Source organism: Trichechus manatus, unplaced genomic scaffold (assembly GCF_000243295.1).
Source record: "Trichechus manatus latirostris isolate Lorelei unplaced genomic scaffold, TriManLat1.0 scaffold00031, whole genome shotgun sequence".
NCBI lineage: Eukaryota > Metazoa > Chordata > Mammalia > Sirenia > Trichechidae > Trichechus > Trichechus manatus.
In genome coordinates this window covers 3808618-3831882 of record NW_004443967.1, presented here as the reverse complement: position 1 = coordinate 3831882, position 23265 = coordinate 3808618, and the positions used below count along the sequence as shown (strand labels likewise).

Here is a 23265-nt window from a genome sequence, read left to right as displayed (position 1 = left end):
AGCAGGGGGGTGAGAGAGAAAGAGAAAGTGGGGAGAGGAAATGGCATAAAATTAGCAAGGAAATTTTGAAGACTGAGGATTTATTAGTCATTGATGCCAGTGGGGAAGTAGATGGGGATAAGGTCAAAATATATTGTCACACTAAGGTACCAGAAGGACAGAATGCTTTGATTTTCCCAAAGGCCTAACAGTGATAATATACCTGCACGGTTTGCACCATAAAGTCTGTCGGTCAAGCCCGAACAGTGCCCGACACTTCTTTGGAGTATTTGCATCTGTTAGCATAAGGTAAACACAAAAAATACAACACAGTGGTGGGTCGAGCTCAGTTGGAAGTGACATCTTAGCTACAGCTTATTTTTCTGCTACATCACCTTGGTTTTCTTTGATTTATCTTCCCTTATCAAGTACATGAAAGGAAAGGGCTTCTATGAGTCAAAAGGGAAAAAAAAAAAAAAAAGAACAAACAACAAAAACAAAACAATAAAACACAAAAGAAAAACAACCAAAAACCAAAAAACAACAATGAAAAACAAATTAAAAGAGAGAGAGAAAGGGAGAGGGAGAGGTGACGCTCTTTGCTTCTACCTAGGCCAGGATTACGGTGGACGTCACTGAGCCCCATCCTAGGCTGTCCTGAGGAAGGGGGTTGGCAGGCAACATTCTCTGGGAGGGGGCGCGCTGGGGTTTGCTGTCGCTGACCCGAGGAGGTACGAGTGAGGCTGTTTTACAGTGGCATTTTGGCTAGCAGCAGCAGGGAGAACAAGCATATCCCTCACAGAGCCCAGCACACTTGGCAGTGCCCCACTCCCTCGTGTCTCCTACGATCCACACACAGCTACAAAGCAACAGGGCAGAGAAGGGGGAAAGGACCGAATAGACCAGCTGCAAACCAGCACAGCGAATCTGGGAAATCTATACACACCTGCAAGGGCCGCACCAGTTATTCTGTTGATCAAGGCCAAAGCGCGCTCGGCATTTCTTAGGAGCGCTCAGGTCTGAATGAGTTCAAGAGAGAAGCGAGCAGAGGAAGTGGGAGAAAGGGAAAAGAGAGAGAAAGGAAGAGAGATGGGGGAGGGAAAGAGGGAGGGGAAAAAGAGAAAGATACAAATAAGAAAAAAATAAAAATAAAAAAAGGGAATAAATCAATGACCTGGTTACTAACGGCAAAATATTGACTTTCGATTTTTTTTAAAACTTTAATTAAAAAAAAAGAAAAAGGTAGAAAATCACATTCTTATTCAACTTATGAAATTAGCTGTTGCAAATAAAGCTGCAGTATCCCTTCTTTAAGGACTGTCTCTCAGATTTGGTTTGAGCTGATAAAGGGAAGTTAGATACTGAAGAACTAACTCTGAAAATTTTTCCTCTTTTTTGGTTTTGCCTTCCTTTTTTTTTTCTCCTCAATTTTTTTTTTCTTAAAGAAGAAAATAAAGCGAAGGAGGGAATTAAGTTTGTAACATGCTTTTTTCTTCTCAGAGTATAACAGTTTCAAAAAGGAAAAAAAAACTACAAATAAAAACAGAACAAAACAAAACAAAACAGGAAGAAATAAAGAAAGAAAAGGGTTGTGGTACTGGGATATTGCAGCTTTTGGAATGTTCATTGCTTCTCTTCCTGTCTATTTTCATTAATACTAAGAGAGGAACAGATAAAGGTATGAACAAGCTGTGTGAATGAGCTGTTAAGAGTTAGTTGGAAGCTCATAGCAGCATTTAAGCAGGCACAGTCAGTAAAATGCTAGTGGATTGCAAATTATGAGCAGAAAAGCAAAAGGAAGAAAAAAAAGAAAATTAAAAAAAGCAAAGGAAAAAATAATCATACTGCGGATGCATGCTTGCATGAGAAAACTTAGTGGGAGCGATGAAAAATGCCATTAGATTAAGGAGGTTTATTACTGAATTCCTTCCATTTTTTTTTTAACCAGTCTCTTTTAAAGAAATACTGCATATTCAATTTGCACAGTTAGTTCAACTCTAAATCACTGTCGTCACTGCTTAAACAACTGTTATGGGAAAAATAAATAAACAAAACAAAAGTTAAATTAAATTCAAAAAAATAAAAAAAACAACAAAAGCAACTGAAAAAAATTCTACTGAAACATATGTAGATGGTCATTTTAAAGAATGTTCAAATGTCATACGTGTCTAAATGTTAATAAAACTATAATGGCAAGAAAAATTAAAAAACAGTTTATCAACTATTTTAATGACTCAAAATGACATTAGCACCTGTAATCGGAGGAAGTGAAAGGCAAGGATTTAGGAAACATTCGCTGTGTTCTGAAAAAAAAGAACAAATTATACAAAGCCTTCAAAATTTTTTTTTTGTTTGTAAAAGCCTGGCCTTCTCCAAGGGACCTCTGAGATTGCCTATGCAGTATTTCTAATTTCTTCTAGAGAATGACAAACCTCCTTAATTTAAAATGGGTGCAATTTACCACTGTAAAGGCATGCATCAGAACATTCAGGAACAGCCCAGTTAATATCAAACACTCACACGCTCCTCCCCTAGCCCCCCTCCTCGGCCCTACTCAGACGCATACAAAATAAGCAGACTATAAATCCCGGCCTAGGCAAGCCTACGGCTCTCCAGTTACAGGCTTTGCAGTTATTTAAAAACACATTCCACTAGAATTACAATGTGCTTTTCATGCAACAATGAATGTTACTAGCTTTAAAAGGGCAGTCATGAAGCAATTAATTAAAATGCATAAACAAAAAGGCTGGCTAAGATGGGTTCCCCACAATGTCCTGGCCTTGGATTTCTCCTGCCGCCCCCAGACAGAAGCCTAACATAAAAGTGGTCCTCAGGTACCGCTCCTGCCTCCCTATGGGTGGATGGATGCTTGTAACTTACCATTGGTCTCTCCCGGCTGCTTATCCCTTTTCCTCTTCTTCTTCTTCCCCTAGAAGGAACAGACAAAACACAGGGCATTATTTCAAGAAACAGAGGGAAGGCAGGGCACCTGGGCTCGCCTGGCAGAAGGCAGGAGGAGGGAGACCCTACTATCTCCACTGGAACCTGCTCCCCACACTGCTTTCAAACTTCCACCTCTGTGATTCAAATGCTGCTGAACTGGATACCCACTCCTTAGAAGAAGAGAAGGGATTGGTAGGTAGAAAAGAAAAGAGCTCTTTTCCCACTTACCTATGTCCATCCTTGAACCTGATCCAGGGCATTTTACTTCAGAAAAGGGTAGAGGAGAACTGGAGGAGGAAGACTGGGGAGGGGTTGGCAGCAGCTCAAGAGCCCATAGCCACTGGGCTGCTTGGCCTGGGGGCAAATGAACACCGATGGCTACTCAGCTTAGACAGCTGCCTTGCCCGACACAGATCTCTTACTTATTAAGACCGATTTAGTCGGAACTTCGCTTCATGCTGAAGCATGGGTCTTGGTTTTAAAAGATGGGTGGAAAAAAAGGCAAAACAGAACCAGAAATCTCCTGCGCTTCTTTCAGAACTGCTGGGTGGGCATCCAAGAAAGAGGGGGCTATTCCCTCCATTCTCTCCTACCTTATATAAGATTAAGATAATACTTCTAGTCATAATAGCTACCATTTATAAATGACCAAGGAGCCCTGGTGGCACAAATGGTCAAGTGCTCAGCTGCTAACAGAAAAGCTGGCTGTTCAAATCCACTCAGTGGCTCCACTGGAGAAAGACCTGTTTCCATAAAGATTACAGGCAATGGTGAGCAGCATCCACGGTCTTAAAAGCCTGTGAGCAGCCATCTAAGATACTCCATTGGTCTCACCCCTTTGGGGGCAAGGGAGAATGAAGACAACAAGATACAGGGAAAAGATTTGTCCAAAAGACTAATGGACCACAACTACCACGGTCTCCACCAGGCTGAGTCCAGTACAACTAGATGGTGCCCGGCTACCATCACTGACTGCTCTGACAGGTATCACAACAGAGGGTCCCAGACAGAGCTGGAGAAAAATGTAGAACAAAATCCTAACTCACAAAAAAAGACCAGACTTACTGGTCTGACAGAGACTGGAGAAGCCCGAGAGTATAGCCCCCAGACACCCTTTTAGCTCAGTAATGAAGTCACTCCTGAGATTCACCATTCGGCCAAAGATTAGACAGCCCCATAAAACAAAACAAGACTAATGGGGCACAACAGTCCAGGGACAAAGACTAGAAGGCAGGAGGGGACAGGAAAGCTGGTAATAGGGAACCCAAAGTTGAGAAGGGACAGTGTTGACATGTTGTGGGGTTGTTAACCAATGTCATAAAACAGTATCTGTACTGTTTAATGAGAAACTTCTGTTCTGTAAACTTTCATCTAAAGTACAATAAAAAATTAAAAAAAAAAAAAAAAAAAGATTACAGATAAGAAAACCCTATGGAGCAGTTCTACTCTATCACAAGGGATTGCAGAGTCAGAATTGATTCAATGGCACCCAACAACATAAATGACCAAATAGAAACTCCTAAATAAATACTAACAAGGTCCCACGCAAAACCAAATCCATAAAGCTGCAACTCTGTGATTCTTGCCCCAAAGACTGCCCCAGGGAAGGAAAGAGTGTGAGTGTGTGTGTGTTTATGCCCACGTTTCATCAAAATACGAATCTGGCAGTTCCCCTTACGAGAGATAAAGTTTCTGCAGCCCGAAAATTTATTGAGCACATACTATGTGTGTTACATAGATTGCTTTATTTAATCTTCACAACAATCTACTCAACATCACTATTCCAATATTACAGATGAGGCACAGAGGGGTTCTATAACTTTCCTGAGGCCACAGAGCTAGCAGGTGGTGGGACCAGGATGCGAACTTGGGCAGTCCTGGTTCCGGAGCCGGTGCTCGTCACTACTAGGCTGCACTGCCTACATATTTAACGTCTCACCCGCTAAGGAAACTCTTTTTAAGTAAGGGTGATGAACTGCATGGAGTCATTCACAGTCTCCAACCTGATCCTCCTATATGGCAGCCTCACTAACACCAACACTACCCATAAGAGTTAGCCTCACAAACAAAAGGAATGTTTTACATTTCCATTTGCTTCAGAATATTAAAATAAGACTATCTTTGCCTAAAGAGTCTCATGGTATGCTAACATCAATTCTGGAACACAAAAGGACAAAGACAGGTTAAAAAAAAACCTTGAGAACCCCCGAGGCCCTCTAAGGAGAACCTCATGAAGCATTCCATGGTTTAGCGGCAGAAGTCTCGCCTTCCATGTGGAAAATCCGGGTTCAATTCTCAGCCAATGCACCTGAAATGCAGCCACCACCCATCTGTCAGTGGAGGCTTCATGTTGTTATGATGTTGTAGCAGAGGTTTCAGCGCAGCTTCCAGGCCAAGACGAACTAGGAAGAAAGGCCTGGCCATCTACTTCCAAAGATCAGTCAGTGAAAACCCTATGGATCACAATGGTTCGCTGTGCAGGGGGTTGCCATAAGTCAGAGGCTGACGTGACAACAGCAAACAACAAGGAGAACCTCAAGGCAGAGATGCCACACAGTTGTAGCTCCATCCAAGAGCCTGAGAGCCAACTGCTTCAGAGAAGCATCTCTTTTCTCTCAGGTCTCAGGGACAGCGCCACCTGGGAAATTTACCTTGGCTTTCAGTTCAGTACTTCTATTTGAACCATTTTATATTCCTTGGTATACAATGAATTTAAAAAAAAAAAGGAGTCTGTGTGCCTTCCGATGAGGCACACATCTCAAAAGCCTTTAGCACCCCATCTTTGTGCCTCCCCCAGGCAAGCAGCAACGTGTCCCCTGGCTGTGTTGAAGCTGCCTGGAGGGTCTAGTTTCAATTTATTTAGGAGCCTGCAGTCAAAACTCAACTGGGCACAGAAACGTTTCAACTTCAAGGCGTGTCAGCATTCATATATCCAAGGACTTCAAAGTTATCTTTAAGACAGTGTTCACCCATTTGCAATCTCTTACAATATATTCTGAAAGGCAGTTGAAAATTCCTCTGCCCATGGGAAGCTGTCAGCTGAGGATATGTAATTGAGATGCTCGTGACTGAGGAAATTATCGTTTAGACTAAAGGCTTCTAGAGGACAGGGGCTGTGTTTTAATAGGAAAGGCATATGAAGAAACTCAAAGAACACTATATAGTGAAGAGGGAGATGGGCTCAAGGAAGGCAACCACTCCATTACCTCTTTAAACGTATCGAAACAAAGAAACAGCCTAATATATGAGGGTAAGGAAATCAAAAACCAACTTAGATACACAAGTGGCCTGAATTTTACATCCTTTATCTAATCTGGAAGAGCTAAAAAAAAAAGTCCTAGAACAAGGCCAGAGAGACTGGGTATCACTATGGTATCAAAATGTTTTTCTTGTGTTCTAGAATGTGCCAAGTTTACTCAAATGTGACTATTTTACTCAAGCCTGTTTTCCTAAGGTAGCAATATAAAGACCTGTGTCATCAACACGTGGCTGGAAAAATATTAACATTAAAGAGGCATGAGGTTAACACAGAACACCTTTTCTTGAAGAACCTCTCGGAATTTATAATCAAGGCAATTTGTAGAAACTACTAAGTCAAGGCAGTTAAAAAGAGATACCAGTAAGGTCCTACTATAATCAAATCCATAAAAGCTTCAATTCTCTGATTCTTGCCCTACAGACTGTTCCTTGGAATATGGAAGGAAGGAAGGAGAGAGAAAGGTGGAGAGAGAAGGGGAGAAAGAGAGCGCACACACATGTTCCTAGCCATGTGTAATGAGTCATCATAATAGGAATCCGGCACTTCCTTTTACAAGTTTTTCTACTCTTAAATCCAGATCCACTTCTATGCTTTCTCTCAAGTCTTATCAAGAGTTCCCGTGTCATACCAAACATTTTCCCAATGTAAAACTCAGCTAACATCATTTCAACTGCCTCACTGGCCTTCTGAAACCTAGAAAGCATGTCACAAAAAGCTTCAGGCATTATTACGTCAAAACGACTCCCAGGTAAGCCAAGCGCAATCAGAAAGTCTGCCTTGTACTTTTGTGAAGATTGTATCTTGCACAAGTCCGGGGGCAGCATTCACACAGACCACAGTGTGAATGGTACACCCTAGAGTTGTGCAGTACACAGCCTGTGCAGCTGTACATGAAGCCCCTGCTATGACCCAATCTATCTACTGGGGATATGATACCTATAGCTTGACTCCTCTCTGGGGCACCATTCTAGATGACTCAAAGATTAGATCTGTAGAAGGCAGAAGCTAGAGATGAACTCCAAGAACTTCTAACTGGAAACCAGGAGAGCAGCTGTAGGGAAATGGCACGGCTGTGTGTGCAGGGGTTGCAGAGCCTACCTGCTGCTGGGAAGCTCCACCTTGAGGCCAGGTGAGGGTGAGCAGCAAGCCTGTGGGAAAGCACTGACTTTCTCATGCTCTTCCTTTCGACACTGGAAGACAGGGTTTCCTACTGCACACATGCTGGGGACAGATGGAAAAGGTCCCAAGCAGTTAAGACCCTGTGTCTGCCTGCCGGTGACACGGACACTCACTTCAGGAGGTACTAGCACTGATTCTGGTTTCAACTCCCAGGAGGGGTACAGTCTAGAGGCTGACACTGGCAACTGAGGGTGGTGGGACCTAGAGGGAGACGGGTGGGGGCAGTGACGAGGACATGGGAGTCAAGCCTGCCAGTCTCTGTTCTCCATGTTCCCTCACTTATACACCAAAGGGCAGACCAGCAAGCATGTGCTTTAAGGTATGAGAATACAAAGGAAGGAGACTTGAAAAAGCTGGTCAGAATAAGCAGAAAGTAATCTTCAGTTCGGGCCTACATGTCCATGCAGATGTTTGTGACTTTCTGATGAATGGTAAGTTCTGAGAGAGTGAGACACAGATCTGACTTCACCCTGAACGCCCAAAATACCTGTGCACAGTAAGTTCACAATCAGTTTAATAATTTCATGGGCCCCAACCCATGAACATGGAGAGCTTCAGCACAGACGATGTCGAGAGTAGGGCCAGGTGAGAAGAGCATGGGATGCCAAAGTAATCACCCGTGGCTCTGTGACACCACAAAAAAAGGGGTAAGACGGTCACTGACTGACCTTAAGACAAGAGAGTTTTCTCTGAGTCGATGGTTGTTATGGATTGAATTGTATCCTCCAAAAATGTGTGTCAATCTGGCTAGGCCATGGCTCCCAGTATTGTGTGACTGTCCACCATTTTGTCACCTGATATGATTTTCCTATGTGTTGTAAATCCTACCTCTATGATGTTAATGAGGCCAGACTACAGGCAGTTATGTTAATGAGGCCAGACTCAATCCACAAGATTAGTTGTGTCTTGGGTCAATCTCTTTTGAGATATAAAAGAGAGAAGTGAGCAGAGAGACCGAAAGACCTTGTACCACCAAGAAAGTAGTGCCAGCAGCAGACTGATGACAAGGACCTTACTCCAGAGCCAACAGAGAGAGAATGCCTTCCCCGGGAGCTGGCGCCCTGAATTTGGACTTCTAGCCTACTAGACTGTGAGAGAATAAATTTCTCTTTGTTAAAGGCATCCACCTGTGGTATTTCTGTTATAGCAGCACTAGATAACTCAGACAATGGTAAAATCACTTCATAAAACCCAGTGCCAGGCAATAAATTGTCAGGCAAAATAAGAGGCATTTCATCCATCTAGAGAGTAGAGAGAGTCCAGAACTAAGCTACTGTGCAAAATGCAGAATAAGTGATAATGGTGACAATGGTGGGAACTCACAGAGGTCTCTAACCAAAAAGGATAGCAAGCTGACGGGAGAAGAAGGATCTCAAGTGTCACAACCACAGCAACTAGTGAAAACAGTAATCCTATTGTTGTTTCTTGAAAACCAGGAGAGGAAATTAGGCAAATGGGGCGGCCAACACAGTAAGCATAGAACACACACATCACATAACACACACCAAGGCCCTACGCTGGCTGGGCCCTGATATCCTATCCATCCTGCCAAAGAACAACTCCCACTGGCTACTTTAATGGATATGCCCCTTTTAGGACAATACAGGCTTCCCCACTTGGACTGTGCTATGGTATCATAAGGTGATTGTTTTGTTTTTCCCTCTTAAGGGTGAAGACCCTGCTGGAAGACCTCTGAGGAATCAAACTCTCTCTATCACTACCTACTAGTCTTCCCTGTAAGACCACACCACCGATGGAGAGCACGGAGAGCTGGGCTGGTGCTCATGAGCCCCACTGGGCAAATCCTGGAGCCACAGCTCTCAAAGATGTGGACAAGGAGGTGTGGACAGCCCCAAATTGACCTCATCAGTCCCAAGCTGGAACCTGGAACACCAGCCTCCTCTGACCTCCCTGAGGAACGATGGCAATGCTGAATGGAGCCAAGCTGGAGGCCAAGACAAGACCCTTCAGTCCAGAGCTTGGGCGAGATGCTAACAGTCCTGGAACTGGGCAGGCCACATGGTTTCAGCGCCTGATGCAAGTCGGCAGTTACCATTCTCTTTGTCCATATGACACATAATACACCTGTACAGACTAGTCCTGAGAAAGGGACCCACTTACGTAGTTATCCCGTGCAGACCAGCCAGGGTAGAGCTGCATATGGAGTTGTCGTTCCTTCCGGGCTAGCTCATAGTACTTCGCTTGCTCTTCTCTGGACAGTGCATGCCACTGGGGGGGTACAGGGAGGAGACAGACATGCAAAAATGTCACAAACACACTATGGCCAGGGAGTGAATAACAGCATATCTTTTTCGGGTGATTCCATCCAGAAATGTGATCTGCTGATCCTGGCAATTTGCCAGGTTCTGGCATTAAAGGCTTGGCGATCTGCCTCCAAAAGGTCACAGCCGTGAAAACCCTATGGGGCACAGTTCTACTCTGACACACATTTGCTCGAGCCAGAATTGACTCGATGGCACCTGGTTTTTGCTTTTGGGCATTAACGCGAGTGTGCGGGCAAAAACTTGACTTGTCATTTATACTGTCATAATATCCTATCATTTCCTCTCTCTCTCTAGGGGTGACGGAAGGTTTTGGTTGTGTTGCTCTGAATGTTATCGGAATGCAGAGTTCCCGGTCTGACTCAAGGAAGGCCACTGAAGGAGTCAGAATGGGGCTGAAAGGGCTCTCCAAACAAGTGGAGACAGGGACGCTTTCTACCCCACACGGCGACATCATCGCCCATGCTTTCCCCTTCTCCCACGGCAGTGAGCCTACCCTCCGACCCAGGATCTGGTTGATGGCTGCACTTTCTTTCAACGTGCACTCGGCCACGACCTTTGCTCTCATTTCCTTCATATACAACATGAATGCGTTAAGAGGTTTCTTTATGTGGGGCTTCTTCTTTTCTTCTTCCTTTTTGGAGTCCTGATGCTTTCTGGATAGAGACAAAACAGACAGACACAACCCCGTAAAGGGTCACGTGGCCCAACTTCCTCCCGGGCAGAGAGCCCTCACCCGGCTCCTCACACCCAAACCTAGCAGTTTTGAATAAAAACCCTGCTTCCACTTTTGGTCTTCTCCACCCTGGAAAATGGAACAAAAATAGCCTGGGGAGGGGGTGGAGGAATCACTTCCTCAAGTTTCACAAATATACAATTTTCCCAAGCCAGAGGGGAAAGCACATGGTCGCCTTCTCCATCTTGAGAGGCGTCTCTTGTTCTTTCAAAACAAAACACCAGACATTCCATTACGGGGTGAGGGGTCAGGGAAGTAGTTGCAAATCCTAGTCCATCCAAGTGCATAAAAAAGGGAGTTCCGGTCTACCCTGCGGTAGGCGCAATCAGTAAAGCTCTGCCATGATCCATTTTCTCCCTCTTTGTAAGGAAGGAATCCCACAAGGGCTGGGTGTTTACTGGACTCAAACCAAGCCGGGTCAACCTCAGGTAAAGAGCCAGCCCCTGCAGCCACGGCTGCTCTATAGGGCTTGCTGGACCCTCTGGGGAAGAAGAAAGCGATAAGAGCAAAACTTACGAGCTATGCAGTGAGCCGACGTCACTCTGGGAGGATTCCTGTTTGACTGTTGGTGTGACTATGGCCGGGTGGGGAATGCCGGTAGTGTGCAGAGTATGATGTGGTGGGACCATATGGGGTGGGAACCTAGAAGACAGAAAGCTGTGTAAATCGTCAGAATAAAAATGAATGAATGGGGAGGGATGTGTACACACAATTTAAAAAAAAAACAGCACGTAACACTCACATGAAAGCAGCCCAAAGCCATATGAAACCTGTCAGCATTAATTAGCAATAAATTAAACATAATGATTCTCATAATGTCATTAAAGCTAATCTTCCCCTTTCATTATTGCTACTGACATGAGACATTACGATTTTTAACATCTTTAGCAAAAGACAAATTCAACTGATGTACTTGGGTGGAAAAGCATGCTTAGACTACCTGCTGGAAATCACACGTCCACTTTCTTTTTGAGCCATTATTAGTGGCATCTAAGGAGACAATTTCCTAAGTCCTAATCAGTTCCAGAATGAAAGGAGAAATCTTTTGTTGCATATCGACAGCTAAATAAAATATTAATGTGGCTGAAGTAGACACAGATTTTTGACAATGCTGGGCACGCCTCATTAGGCCTCATTCTGGTGATGATGGATGCAATAAAATTTTTATTTTTCTTTAGCTGTTGGGTCCTACCGTTTTGACAGGAATGAAGAGTGAGGCAGAGAGATGGGGGAAAATCCCAATATTTCCATTTTGGTTCTTATCCTAAATCACTAACATTTTTAATAAGTTTGTATCTTACTATGGAAAGAAGCAAGGAAAGCAGTACTTTCATACATGCAAAAATGAAACTTCAAATTCAATTTGTATGTCTTTTCCAGCTCAACAATTCTAGGATCTCTGAATCATTTTTACTTAATAACATGTTGTCTATGAACTAAAAGGCCTTCTAAATGATTATGAAAATTGTAAGCAAAGAAAAGTAAAGTTTGTTTTCTAATCTAGTGCTGGTTATTTTTAGCAAAGTTCTTTGAAACCCATTTTCGGCCCTGAACAGGCATTTCCCAGCCCTGGAAATTTGCCAGGATATAAAAAGCTCATTTCAAGATACTCTCTACCCATCTGCAAACTGATGACTGGACTTGACAAACAGCTTTCACGTTTTCTGATATGCTTTGGAGTCACCATGATTTATACAAGGTTAGAAGAATCAATCATTCCTCTTCAACTAGCTTAATACTTCTGTAGAGAAAATTAGGGTGAGGGGCACAGTGGGTAGAAAGCTTGGAAAAAAAAAAAAAGACAATGGCAGCCTCCTGCTCCAGCCTGGCCAGGTTATGCCAGTGAGTGGACTCGGCAGTTGCTCAGGTGAAGGGGAATCCAGATCACGACACTTGCAATGCTTTCTTAACAAATCCCAACCAAAATCAGCCCAACATGCCTTCCCAGGAATAACCATATGCTCTTTAAAGGATTCTGGAGGGTCTTTATTTTCAGCTGAGTCAGCTGGATCTTATATAGGGCCGTGTATGGGAACTAGAGGTACTACTGATGGTTTTTATCATAACAGTTATTTCAAAAGGATCCTGCATTGATTTATGGGGCTCTTTTCATAAGTGGACATAATGTAACAAGTGTTAATTTGGAAAATGATGAAACATTAAGGTACTAACTACATCTACGGAGATCAACAGAGAAAAGATCAATGAAGAAGACAGAGTTTTGAAGGGGGCACCATGACCCGGGATACTTGACTCGGAAATTACATCTCCATGGGGTCCTCTTGTGTGTCTTTCTTTTGCATTTAAAATTAAAGCCAATGTTCAAACTATGACATTTGGCTGATAAGAAATTAGGAGTTTTTAGGTGTGATGTTAGTACTCCGGTCATGTTAATAATCTTTTAGAAACAAACAACAACAAAAAAAATCAAAGCCAATGTTCAAAGTCTGGTAGCAACAGCATGTTTAAAAAAAAAAAAAAAAAAAGAATCATCTAAGTTCATTTAGAGTGTCCAAAAAAGGGGGGTGAGGAGAGATAAAACAAACAACTCCCATTCCCGCCCCACCCCCCAACAAAGAAAAGAAAAGGAAGCCCTTGGGAGGCGCCAGGGCTCCTGGGTTACTCTCGTTCCTTCCCTTTGCTCTAAGGCCTTGGAGGAAACATAAGTTAAGAACATGTGTTCTTGGAAGCCCTTGGGTGAAGCGGTGGGTGGAGTGGCAGCTTTTACTGTGAATTTTAAAGGCTTGACATTCCTCAAATACATATGTTCCCTTCCTGCAGAATGAGAATATGTGTACAGACATGGGGGGCGGGGGGGAGGGAGAGAGACAAAAGCTCTGTGTGCATGTGTGCGAGCTTGCGTACACCACATACCACGGAGAGACACCACAGGTTGAGTACATTTTGGGGTGGTGAATAATTTCAAGTGCAGCCACCAAGACCCAACACTTCTAACTTCATATACCTAACATCTGTATTCACACATTTGAAACACATACAGCAGAGAAATACGCTATAGATGTGGGTGTGGGTGTGGGTGTGGATGGGTGTGGGTGTGGATTGTATGCATACCTTTGCTTAAGAAATTCCTTTCTGCAGACAACTATTCCACGAAATGCAATAAACACCCTAAAAATTCTAAGCAGCTCGTTATATACCCCCATCTGCTTTTATGGCTCCAAGCCAGAATATAATGATGAACCTTAACTTGTTAAGGACAACTAATTGTTGTTTCTGGCTGTCTCAGGGGCTTCTCTCGTACTCACGCTCACTTTGCTTCACTGCTGACATGTTTCTGTTAACTGGATGTCATCTGCCGGCCTTGATTTTATGCACGAGCAGTAGGATGCATTTTCCCGTGCAACCATCCTGCTCTGAGTTGCATTAGATTTGTCATTATTCTCTCATTTTCCCCCTTGCACTTGTAACATTTCATCTCTTCCTGCCTTATTTTTTGTGAGCCACGGTGCACCCACATTATGGTTTATACATGATCTCACTCCCTTTGAAGCCGGCAGATTTCAGAGCCCGCTCTCGTCAGGAGAAGAGTCTTGCACCAATTTAGCAGGCTGAGGGCCCGGAGCTCCAACATCTCAATCTAAAGGGGGTCACAGGGTGGCACAAGTGAGTGTCAGCAAGAGCTGTTTAATTGCCAATCTAGCCTTCTCCATGGTGTTTAAAGTATAATGACCCATCACTTAATTCTGAGAAGTCCTGGCCCCGCTGCTGAATAGAATGAATATCAAAGGGTGTTCTGGAACAGGGCAAGCTGCCTACATTTCCTATGACTGCCATAAGTATAATAGACCTATACTTCTGTCGCCCCATTACCCCAATAATGTATTTAATTTGCTGTATATGCTTTATAACTAGCTACCTTTCATAAGGCCTACCTGGGGAATCGGCTGCCTCCTCCTGCACCTTGCGCCCCTCACCTTTCCTCCCACCATTCCCTTCCTCCCTTCTACCTCCCTGCCCACCTATAAAGCATCCACTGGTCTCCTAATGATAATTCAATTGATAAGCTTAACCCCAGGCCCTATCTTGCGATTACTTCACTGCTTTTAACCTCTGGAATCCACCAAATACACAAACATGAAAAATAAGCGGGTACGTGAGACAGATGCTGGGATGCAGGGAGGATGCGCTGTGGACTCTAAGTTGCTCAGATGCCACTCTCCTCCTGGAAGACTCCCTATTCATTTACATGCCTTACAAGGTTGTGATGATGTTATTTAATGAATGTAACCTTCCTCTTTGCAGTTGAGGGGAGAACACACAAGTGTTTTTCTCACCTAACCAATACCAGTGTGGATTCTGAAATATAGATGATTTAGCATACGTGGGAAATACATCTTTATGATTACATGATAAAATAACTGCAAATATTATATATGCTATGGTTTGTTTTTATTAATGAATATGATTCTCCCTCTCTCCCCCACAAAATCACTTTGTAAGAAAGACAAGGGCACCATGGCCTGTCTTCCCAACCCTTCCTCTGGTCTTGGGCTTCCCATGTTGGCCACAGAGATTGGGGGAGGAGGCCGGGGACAGCATCTTTGCCATGTAATGCATGCTAATTTAATTATGTGCCATCATCAAAATGGATTAGTTGCTTCAGCCCATCAGGAAAGTCTAAACCTCCACCGATTTAATTAACTTGACTGAAAATCAGATGAACAGAAAATAAAACTATCATTAGGAACAATTAGTGACTACTTAAACATACTGCTGCCAACCAGTTTGTAAATAAACTAGCAGTCCCTGAAAAATTAGCCAGAATTAATCAGAGATAGGAAATGGAGAATACGGGGATTAGAAAGATGTAGATATACATATGAGTACATGTATGTATATACATTTATATATACATATAAACATATATGAACGTATATACACACTTGTTTGCTTTTTTAACAACAGAAGATTTTTTAATTTTTAAAAGATATGAGTTTTTTAATTTTTAAAAGATTTACAGCTACACAGGCCGATTGTGGTAGCCACCAGCCACATGTGGCTACTGAGCCCTAGTCCAAATGTTCTTTAAGTGTAAAATTTATACTGGATTTAAAAAAAAAACCTCCTCGTGTCTATTTCTTCTCGCCTCCTTAATTTTTATAAAAATATTGCTCAGTTTAAATTGACTCAAAAATTGTACCTAAAAAGACATCACATCACCTACCTTGGAAATCCAGGGCCATGTTTCAGTATATTCTAGGAGTAAAGCCTAATGCTATACCATTTACACCATTAGTACTGGCAATCTCTGATGAACTGGTAGAGGTCTAGAGAACCTCCCCAGAAGGTATGCATGGCCTTGGCTGAAGGCTTCAGTTCTGGGACTCACCTGGACATGGAAGCATTGACGGTCAGAGCTGTTGGGTAGGGGTGTCTGAATCCTCCTGTCGTGATTGGATACACAGGCTGACCTTGCCTACAAAGAGGGGGATAAAAAGTGAGAGAGCAGAAATGGGTGGGAGTGGGGAAAATAAGAAAAGGGAAAAGTTGTCTACGCACAGTAAGCTTTATTCTCATTTGATTAGAACAAAAATCTTGGGGATTGTACAGGAAGGATCAAAGGGAAGAAACACAGAACAATTTGAATGCCATAAATCTGATAGGAATGGCTAATTAAATTTTATAACCTCTGCTTATGTCAATAGAGACCCTCTCCCCAAGCTGAAACTAGGTGTTTTGTTGTAATAATTAAAGGCGAAGTCTCGCTTGCTTTAATGGAGCCATCACGCTAATTGAGGGCTACACATCCAAAGGAAAACAATAATGAATGTAAATTTATACCAAAATAAAGTACAGTGAATCAAAGGACTTCAGTTGCGCTTTGGGCCTCTTTCGGTATTTAGATCTTGGTGAGAAAACATTAAATTAACAGAGCTTAATTTGTAGCCTTTTGTCAAATTAACAAGTGTTGACAAGAGTTACCGGGGGGGAGAGTCCCCAAGAAGAATTGTGGGTAACCAATGGACAATCACACCTCATTACAATAATTAAAAAATACAGCAACATGCAAAACAGCATCCTCATGAAAGACACACAACTTTTTCTGACAGAGGGCTGTCTGAGTTGGCTATTCCTTTTTATCGAGCCTTCAAATATCTCCCCATCAGCTGAGTGGGGCAAATGATGAGTGAGAACTGTTTAAGAAATGGCCCATCCTGTTTCAGAAGAAATGAGTCACAAGCTCATGTTCATGCCTCCTTTCCAAACAAAAATAAGGAGTTAAAAAATAAACAGAAAACTACCCCTAGGGTTGGTATTCTGTCTTGTTACTACATAGTGAAAGCGTTTTTGTCTCTTTTTTTCCTAAAGCATGGAATCTATTCCACTAGAGAAATAAGGGTAGAACTGGAAGCGAATCACTCTCAAAGTTTATTCTTTAAGGCTATGAAATGATGGTTCCCCCAAGACTCAAACTATAGGGTTTTACCAGGATTTTTTGTTTCTCTCAGGATTCAACAAATCATCCTGTGTTTTTTTAGAGAACAGAGATCACTGATAAACATGGAAAAATACATACAGAAAACACACAACCACAAAATACACATTACACACACACACATATACACACACTGTGTGCTTATACATTAAAGGCCTTTCCACTATGTTTGCAAAACACATTTTTAAAGTTGTCTAAGGACAGTTAATGGGTGATATTACTTTAAAAAGAAGACTGGGTGACAAAAAGACAAATTGAAAAAGGCAGTTGAATTATCTGGACACTGCTAGGCTCTGGGGCTGAGACACCAGGAAGTCCCCACATACTGAAGTGAGGGTTTGAGCCAACCCATCCCCACCCCTCATAGTTAGGTAAAGCATTCAAAGTGTAAAGAATTTCAGAGATGCTGGTTAAATAACATGGAGCTTCTCAATAGACAAAACTTTCCACTGTTGTTGTCAACCCTGGGAGTGAGGGTCAGGATGGGGCTAGGGCTTGTGGGGTTCGGAGAAAATAGTCCCCACTCCCACCCCTGGATTTCAAAACTAGGTTGCTCCTGTTCCCGCTCCCCTACCCCCACATATGCAACTCCTAAAAGGGATGACTCAGCTGCCTTGCTCAATGACAGGATTCCAGTCTGGGCTCTAAAATGGCGCCAAGTGTTCTAGACTTGGGCTCTAAACAGCAGCAGAAGAACAATGATCAGTTCCATTGGACATAAACCCTCAGAATCTTCTGAAATTCCCAAAGTATCTTAAAGGCACCTTTGTCCATGGAGTAGACCCTGGAGCCTCTGAGAACAGTGCATTCCAAAGGCTAAGTATCAATACGCTTTTTCCTACATAATCCGTCTGAATGGCTATTGACTTGCCTGCTTTCCCACAGGACACGTTAGCATCTTCCCCACGCCCTCCCACTGCCCTCCCTCCCCAACCCTGTCTTCCAAAGCATACACATACATGCACAGAATAAATAATAAGCATGCCCATGTAAAAACGAAAAGGAAATTAAAAAATGGAACTCCTTACTGTGGTACTAACCATCCTAGCGGATGGGGGATTTGTCCTACGGTGCCAGGCGATAGTGGGTAATACGGCGATATATCTGGAGGGTGCGGAGGCCGTGGGATTCCTGAGAGAAGAAGCAGCATTTTAAGTACAAAGGGGAGACAGAAGGGAAGAGAAACCATTGGGGATGGGAACAGGGGAAGGCTGAAGGGAGATATCTCTTCCATAATTCTAGCATGAGGTTCTTTTCATGATTATAAGACTTCTTGGTGAGTTTCAGCTCATTTCTCCTCCACTCTCGTTTGAAAAACTATCTCATTCTAGATGGACTGATACAGTGGTGGCACTGGACAGACTCAGAAAATGCCATCTTAGGTATTTCTGCCAATGTGATTGCTGTTGATGGTTTGAATTAAAAAAAAGTTAAGTGCTTGACACATAGTAGGTTATCAACTAACACCAAGTCCCTTTGCCCTCCTAATTTGTCAATTCGCCCTTTTAAATTCTAATGACTTCCTACCTGAGAGTTACTCCTCTGATTTCTAACATACTTTTTGAGTTACATCTTTTGAAAGGTTTCTCTTGCCTTTTAAAAAAAAAAGCTAACTCCTTTGGAAGACTTTTCCCTCACCTCAGAAGATGAATTGTAGGAGAAAGTGACCAAATACCATTTGACATTTTATCCAGGGTAGAATCAGAACTGAAGGGATGGGAGATGTTGGAGGCTTGGTATGCTTGATTCTAGAATAATCTAGTTTGCTGGAAGACAGAGTCACCCATGTGAATTCACCCCAGCAGACTAGGTACCACCTCTCTTCATGAGGCAGAGAATCTTCTGGAGGCACACATGAGTGAAGCCTGAAGGCACAAGCCACTGCGCACTTACTAATTCCACAGAGCACATCTTGTGATCCACTCTAAGAGAGCAAGAGGCTGGGAGCAATTTTGACAGAGAGGAAATGATCCCCACAGCTGAAGTAGGAAGCAAAATGAACAATACCATGGAACTAACCAGAATATTGAAAGGACTGAGGGGCACGTTCGTAGATGAAAACTGTTTCTTTTTTTTAATTCATTCAGGAAGTTTTTAATCTGTAAATTAAGTCTCCCTAGGTGACATTTTCATGCAGGCATCGCTTTCTCTCTTATTACAAAGACCAAACAGATTAACTGGGCTTGCACCATACACCGAGCCATTTGTACACTTGAAAGAATGTTCGCAGAGGAAAAGTAAACAGTCCACAGACGTTAATCATATGTTTTACGATAACCATTAAAAGCTATTCCCTGTACTACCATTATTTAAATGAGACGTTGATGCTGCCATTCACTCCCAGAGCTAGGGCTGGCTGGCGGCCTCCTCCGGCTTCCCCCAGCCATCCAAATGCAAGGCTTGGTCCCCACAAGCACAAAGGGGGCTCAGTGGTGGCAAGGCTGGTGAAAACCAGCTAATGTGTGGCTTCATTCAGGGGGAGCAAAGGCTGCCTAAAGAGACTGCCTATCTCAGCCTGGAACCAAACAATTCCCTCTGACAAAGTGACACCAAATCACCATTTAAAATTCATCCTTCTAATTAACTAGCTGAGAATAGGAACCCCTAGCTAGTTCTCCACTGGGCTGAAAAGACACACCCCAGCCTTACCCGTTGTCCCAAGACCACCCCACCACAAGCAGTGGCTGTTTGCTTGCTTTAAATCTTGCTGTAGGGGGCACTACGAGTAACATCACCTTTTGCCTCTCTCTTTCTCTTCCTTGGGGAAAAAGCAGTCGATGAACAAGTGGGACGGAAATAAGGGACAAGTAGAAAAGTTAGAGGATAAAGTGGCAACTCTGGCGATCCTACTGGTTGTTCCATGATGAAATTATGAAACCTTCCTGGGCTTTGGTTTTCACATCTTTAAAATGGGCTCGATAATAACTACCATCTTATAGGGGAGGGAGAACACAAATAAATCAGCAAGAGAACATAGCACCCAGAGATGTGGCCTCTGGAGGTGGCACCAACAAGTCACCATCAAGTGACTAGAGTCCCTTTGCTGCCAAGGGACCCAGGGCTCCGGGAGCCAGGATGTCAGGGCTCTTCTGCCCAGTAAGCTGAGAGGGAACCCATGAGAAGCCTCTAGAACTATTACGTCTTCTAAGTCTGATTTAGGGTGTTGGAGTTATGAGCCACTCCTGGAAAACACTGAGTGATTTATAGCGAGGTTCCCAAGGGAGTCCCGTCAAGGGTACTGGGCACTCTAAACAGATCTCTAGTGCTGCAAGTGGACTTTTCCCAATAGAGAGGCAATCTACTCCCTCACTAGGCTCTGGCCTCCCACAGAGCATTCTTCTCCACTCCCAGGAGAGGAACAGGAGCCCCTCTTACCACTGCCCTCCAATCCCACACACCCCACCCCTGGGCTTCCCATGGAAGCCTCAGCAGGTCCTCTGAGAGTCCCAAGACCAGTACTCTCTCAGCCCCCAAGCACACGGCCTACCTGTTTTGGGGTCTACGTCGGCTGGTAAGTGTGGAGGTGGGTTTCCTGGGGTGAAGTGTTCATTGCTGTACGTAATAAGAGGCGTGAGAGGGTGTACATGGTGAGGGTGCTGCACAACTGGCACTTTGTTCGACTGTTGGAAGAAGAACATTGAAAGCCACCGTCAAGCCAGTTCCCAGCACTTGGTTGCTCCCTCCGACACCTCCCGCCTTGATTTGAGAAGTTGCATTCAACTCCCCCCACCCCTAGCCATTTAAAAATAACAGACAGTTGTAAGCCAGCTCTCTCGGTTGGTTTGCTTCAGCTTTTACCTCCCCACTGAGCCTGGCTTTTAAAGTACCTTCTCCATCACCACCCCATCTTGGAGCCCAGGAGTTTGCACTTTTCCCATCTGCAGGTTAAGTCAGAAGCAGGTGACTTTAATCTCCCAGGCCTATGTGTTCCTGCATGTGGGGGGATCTCCTACCCAGGTCCACCAGTGGGACCTCCAGGAGGTGGGCAGACTTCATGGGTTCTGGGGTGACTAGGAAAACCTTCATTTACAGGAAACCTGGTAGGGCCCAAACCCATCCCTGCCAACCTCTTTAGCCACCCCCGCCCCACAGCTCCTAGCCCCTGCCCCTAAGAAATAGCAGGAATACTACAATCCATTACAGACACCGTGAATAAAAAGCCCCACTGTGGTTGGGAGCGTGAACTTTACCAGAAAGCTCTAAACTGCCAGGCAAGCACCTGCATATTTTATGCAGATTACAGCAAGCCTGATTCATTAGGAATTTCATTAGGAAGTCATGGGGGACCACTAATAAATTAACTGGATGATGATGAATTGGGCTAATAAAAGGTATGCATTTTAGAAATAGGCACTTCTAGAAAGCAAAGTACAGGCATTTTTATGTTCAACAAGGGTGGGTACAAAGAGAGAAGCAGAGAAAAAGGAGCGCGTTTTAAGATTTTTCTGGTTGCCCTGACCAGGCCTTCCCAAATTATTCTCCTCTCTTTCCCCCACATGACCCCACCCCATCTCACCTCTCCTCCACTAGGCTGTGCTGTAACTTAGCCCAGCAAGATCACAAAGAAAAAATTAAGCCGAAACAAGCCAACTACTGGGCCATTTACTGAGAGTAATCCAATTGCAAAAAACCCTATTCCCCATAGAGGATTTTCACTAAAATCCTACAACAGGGACATTTAACCAGATTAGGTACCAGCGAAGATAAAGAGGCTAGTATTAGATGATGAATGGATTAGAGTCAAGTTTCATTTCAGAATGTGTCTTCATTTCCTTTTATTACTTTTAGGGAGGCACAACTTGCATTAACATCAAGGAAAAGGCACTGCATTAAGAGAAAAGAGGTAAGGTTCTAGTGCTGCCCACTAGCGCCTCTCTGGTTCAGGGACCACTGAGCAGTTCTTTGTAGTTTTTCTTCTTGTCCTTGTTTTCCTTTTTAAATGGTCTAGGAAGGGGTATAATACAATAGGAGCATTGCTCACCATGGTTAATTGCAGGGAAGGCATCACTAAAGGTACTTTTAACTTTTTCATGGGTATGTTTGGAAAGAAAAATATGCCTTTACTAGATGTTCCAGGAAAAAAAAAAAACCTACAGAAAAAGAAGTCAACAATGCCAACAACCTGGTCGATCGGCTCCTATAAACAACTGGACTCTTTCGGAGAAAGAGACTAGCTAGTTGCTCACAAGTATCTCCTGCTGTGAGTTACCATTTTGGAATCACTGTTAAGGGCCATTGAGTCGATTTTCAACTCATGGCGACCCCACGTGACACAGTAGAACTGCCCATCGCATTTTCTAGGCTGTCATCTTTATGACTTGACTCACAGCAACCCTATATGACACAGTAAAACTGTCCCGTAGTGTTTCCAAGACTGTAATCTTTACGGAAGCAGATCGCCAGGTCTTTTCTCCCGTAGAGTAGCTGGGAGATTTGAACCACCAAACCTTTTGGTTAGCAGCTGAGCACTTAACTGTTGCGCACCAGGACTCGTTTTGGAATCACAGCATTTAAATTAAAAGCAACCGAAACAGAGGAAGCTTTGGAAACCAGTGACACCCCCTCAGTCAGCAGCCGTCCAGGTCTCGGCATGGACAGTACAACAGGGTTTAGGGCTACTTGAGAAGTAACTAACAAGAAGTTCCCACTGTGTGCTATGGTGGAGCGAGAGAGAGACAGACACAGACAGAGTGGAGACCATTAGGAAGAAGGGAATAGGATTACTGCTGCCTTCCAGAAGCTTTCCATTTAGTTAGGAAGATACATACCCTCTGACATGAAACAAAGAAAACCAGTCCTGAACAGTGTAAAGTAAATGCGGAAAAACAGTGGGGCCAATGGGAAGAACCATTAGCTCAGAAGAGGAGGACTATCTTCTGGGTAGGGGGTCTGCCATAAGCAATGGAAGGAAGCAAGAGTAAAAATCTGTGATGGGGTTGGAGGGATGACAGGCAGTGAAACCTACAGTTCTCAACCCTGGTTGAGTCAAGCATCTCTTGGAATGCTTGTTACAAATACCGATCCTGGTCCCTACTCCTAGGAACTCACTCTCACTAAGGACTTCATTCAGTAGGTCTGGGCTCAAGCCCTGGGCATCTTGGGTCTGCCCGTTAAGCACCTTGGGTGGCTCTTCTGCTCAGCCATGATGGAGAACCCCTAGGCCAGAGAATCACATGGATACAGGCAAACACAGAGACTTCAGTTCTAATCATGAGTCAAGTCTTAGCTTTTAGAGAATACGTAGAGAGGGCTTAGCACAGTACCTATAATTCATGGTTAAGAACAGGATTAGTGGTTTATTGTTGTTATCTTTACTGTTATGGAGAAGTTGTATGAGATGGTTCTGTCTGCAGTACAACACAAAAATTCCTTAGCTGTCTTCTAAGGAAGACTAATAGGAAATGGGAGTGGGGACTGCCTTCTCTGCTTG

General features: G+C 43.7%; 1 protein-coding gene across 4 annotated transcripts in view; it reads right to left on the bottom strand.

The window, feature by feature from the left end:
* The window catches only part of TCF7L2 (transcription factor 7 like 2), a 126475-nt gene that overhangs the window by 5309 nt on the left and 97901 nt on the right, over nt 1-23265 (bottom strand). For 3 of the 4 annotated variants that reach the window (XM_023729953.1, XM_023729954.1, XM_023729952.1), the window contains exons 2-10: nt 20323-20455; nt 17864-17966; nt 15729-15815; nt 10895-11020; nt 10139-10298; nt 9482-9589; nt 2860-2908; nt 2232-2282; nt 926-998 (exon numbers count right to left, since the gene is read on the bottom strand). In XM_023729953.1, the coding sequence (XP_023585721.1) occupies nt 926-998; nt 2232-2282; nt 2860-2908; nt 9482-9589; nt 10139-10298; nt 10895-11020; nt 15729-15815; nt 17864-17966; nt 20323-20455 (890 nt within the window). Of the gene's footprint in view, nt 1-925; nt 999-2231; nt 2283-2859; nt 2909-9481; nt 9590-10138; nt 10299-10894; nt 11036-15728; nt 15816-17863; nt 17967-20322; nt 20456-23265 lie in introns of all 4 variants that reach the window. The other variant, XM_023729951.1, reaches the window with a different exon arrangement.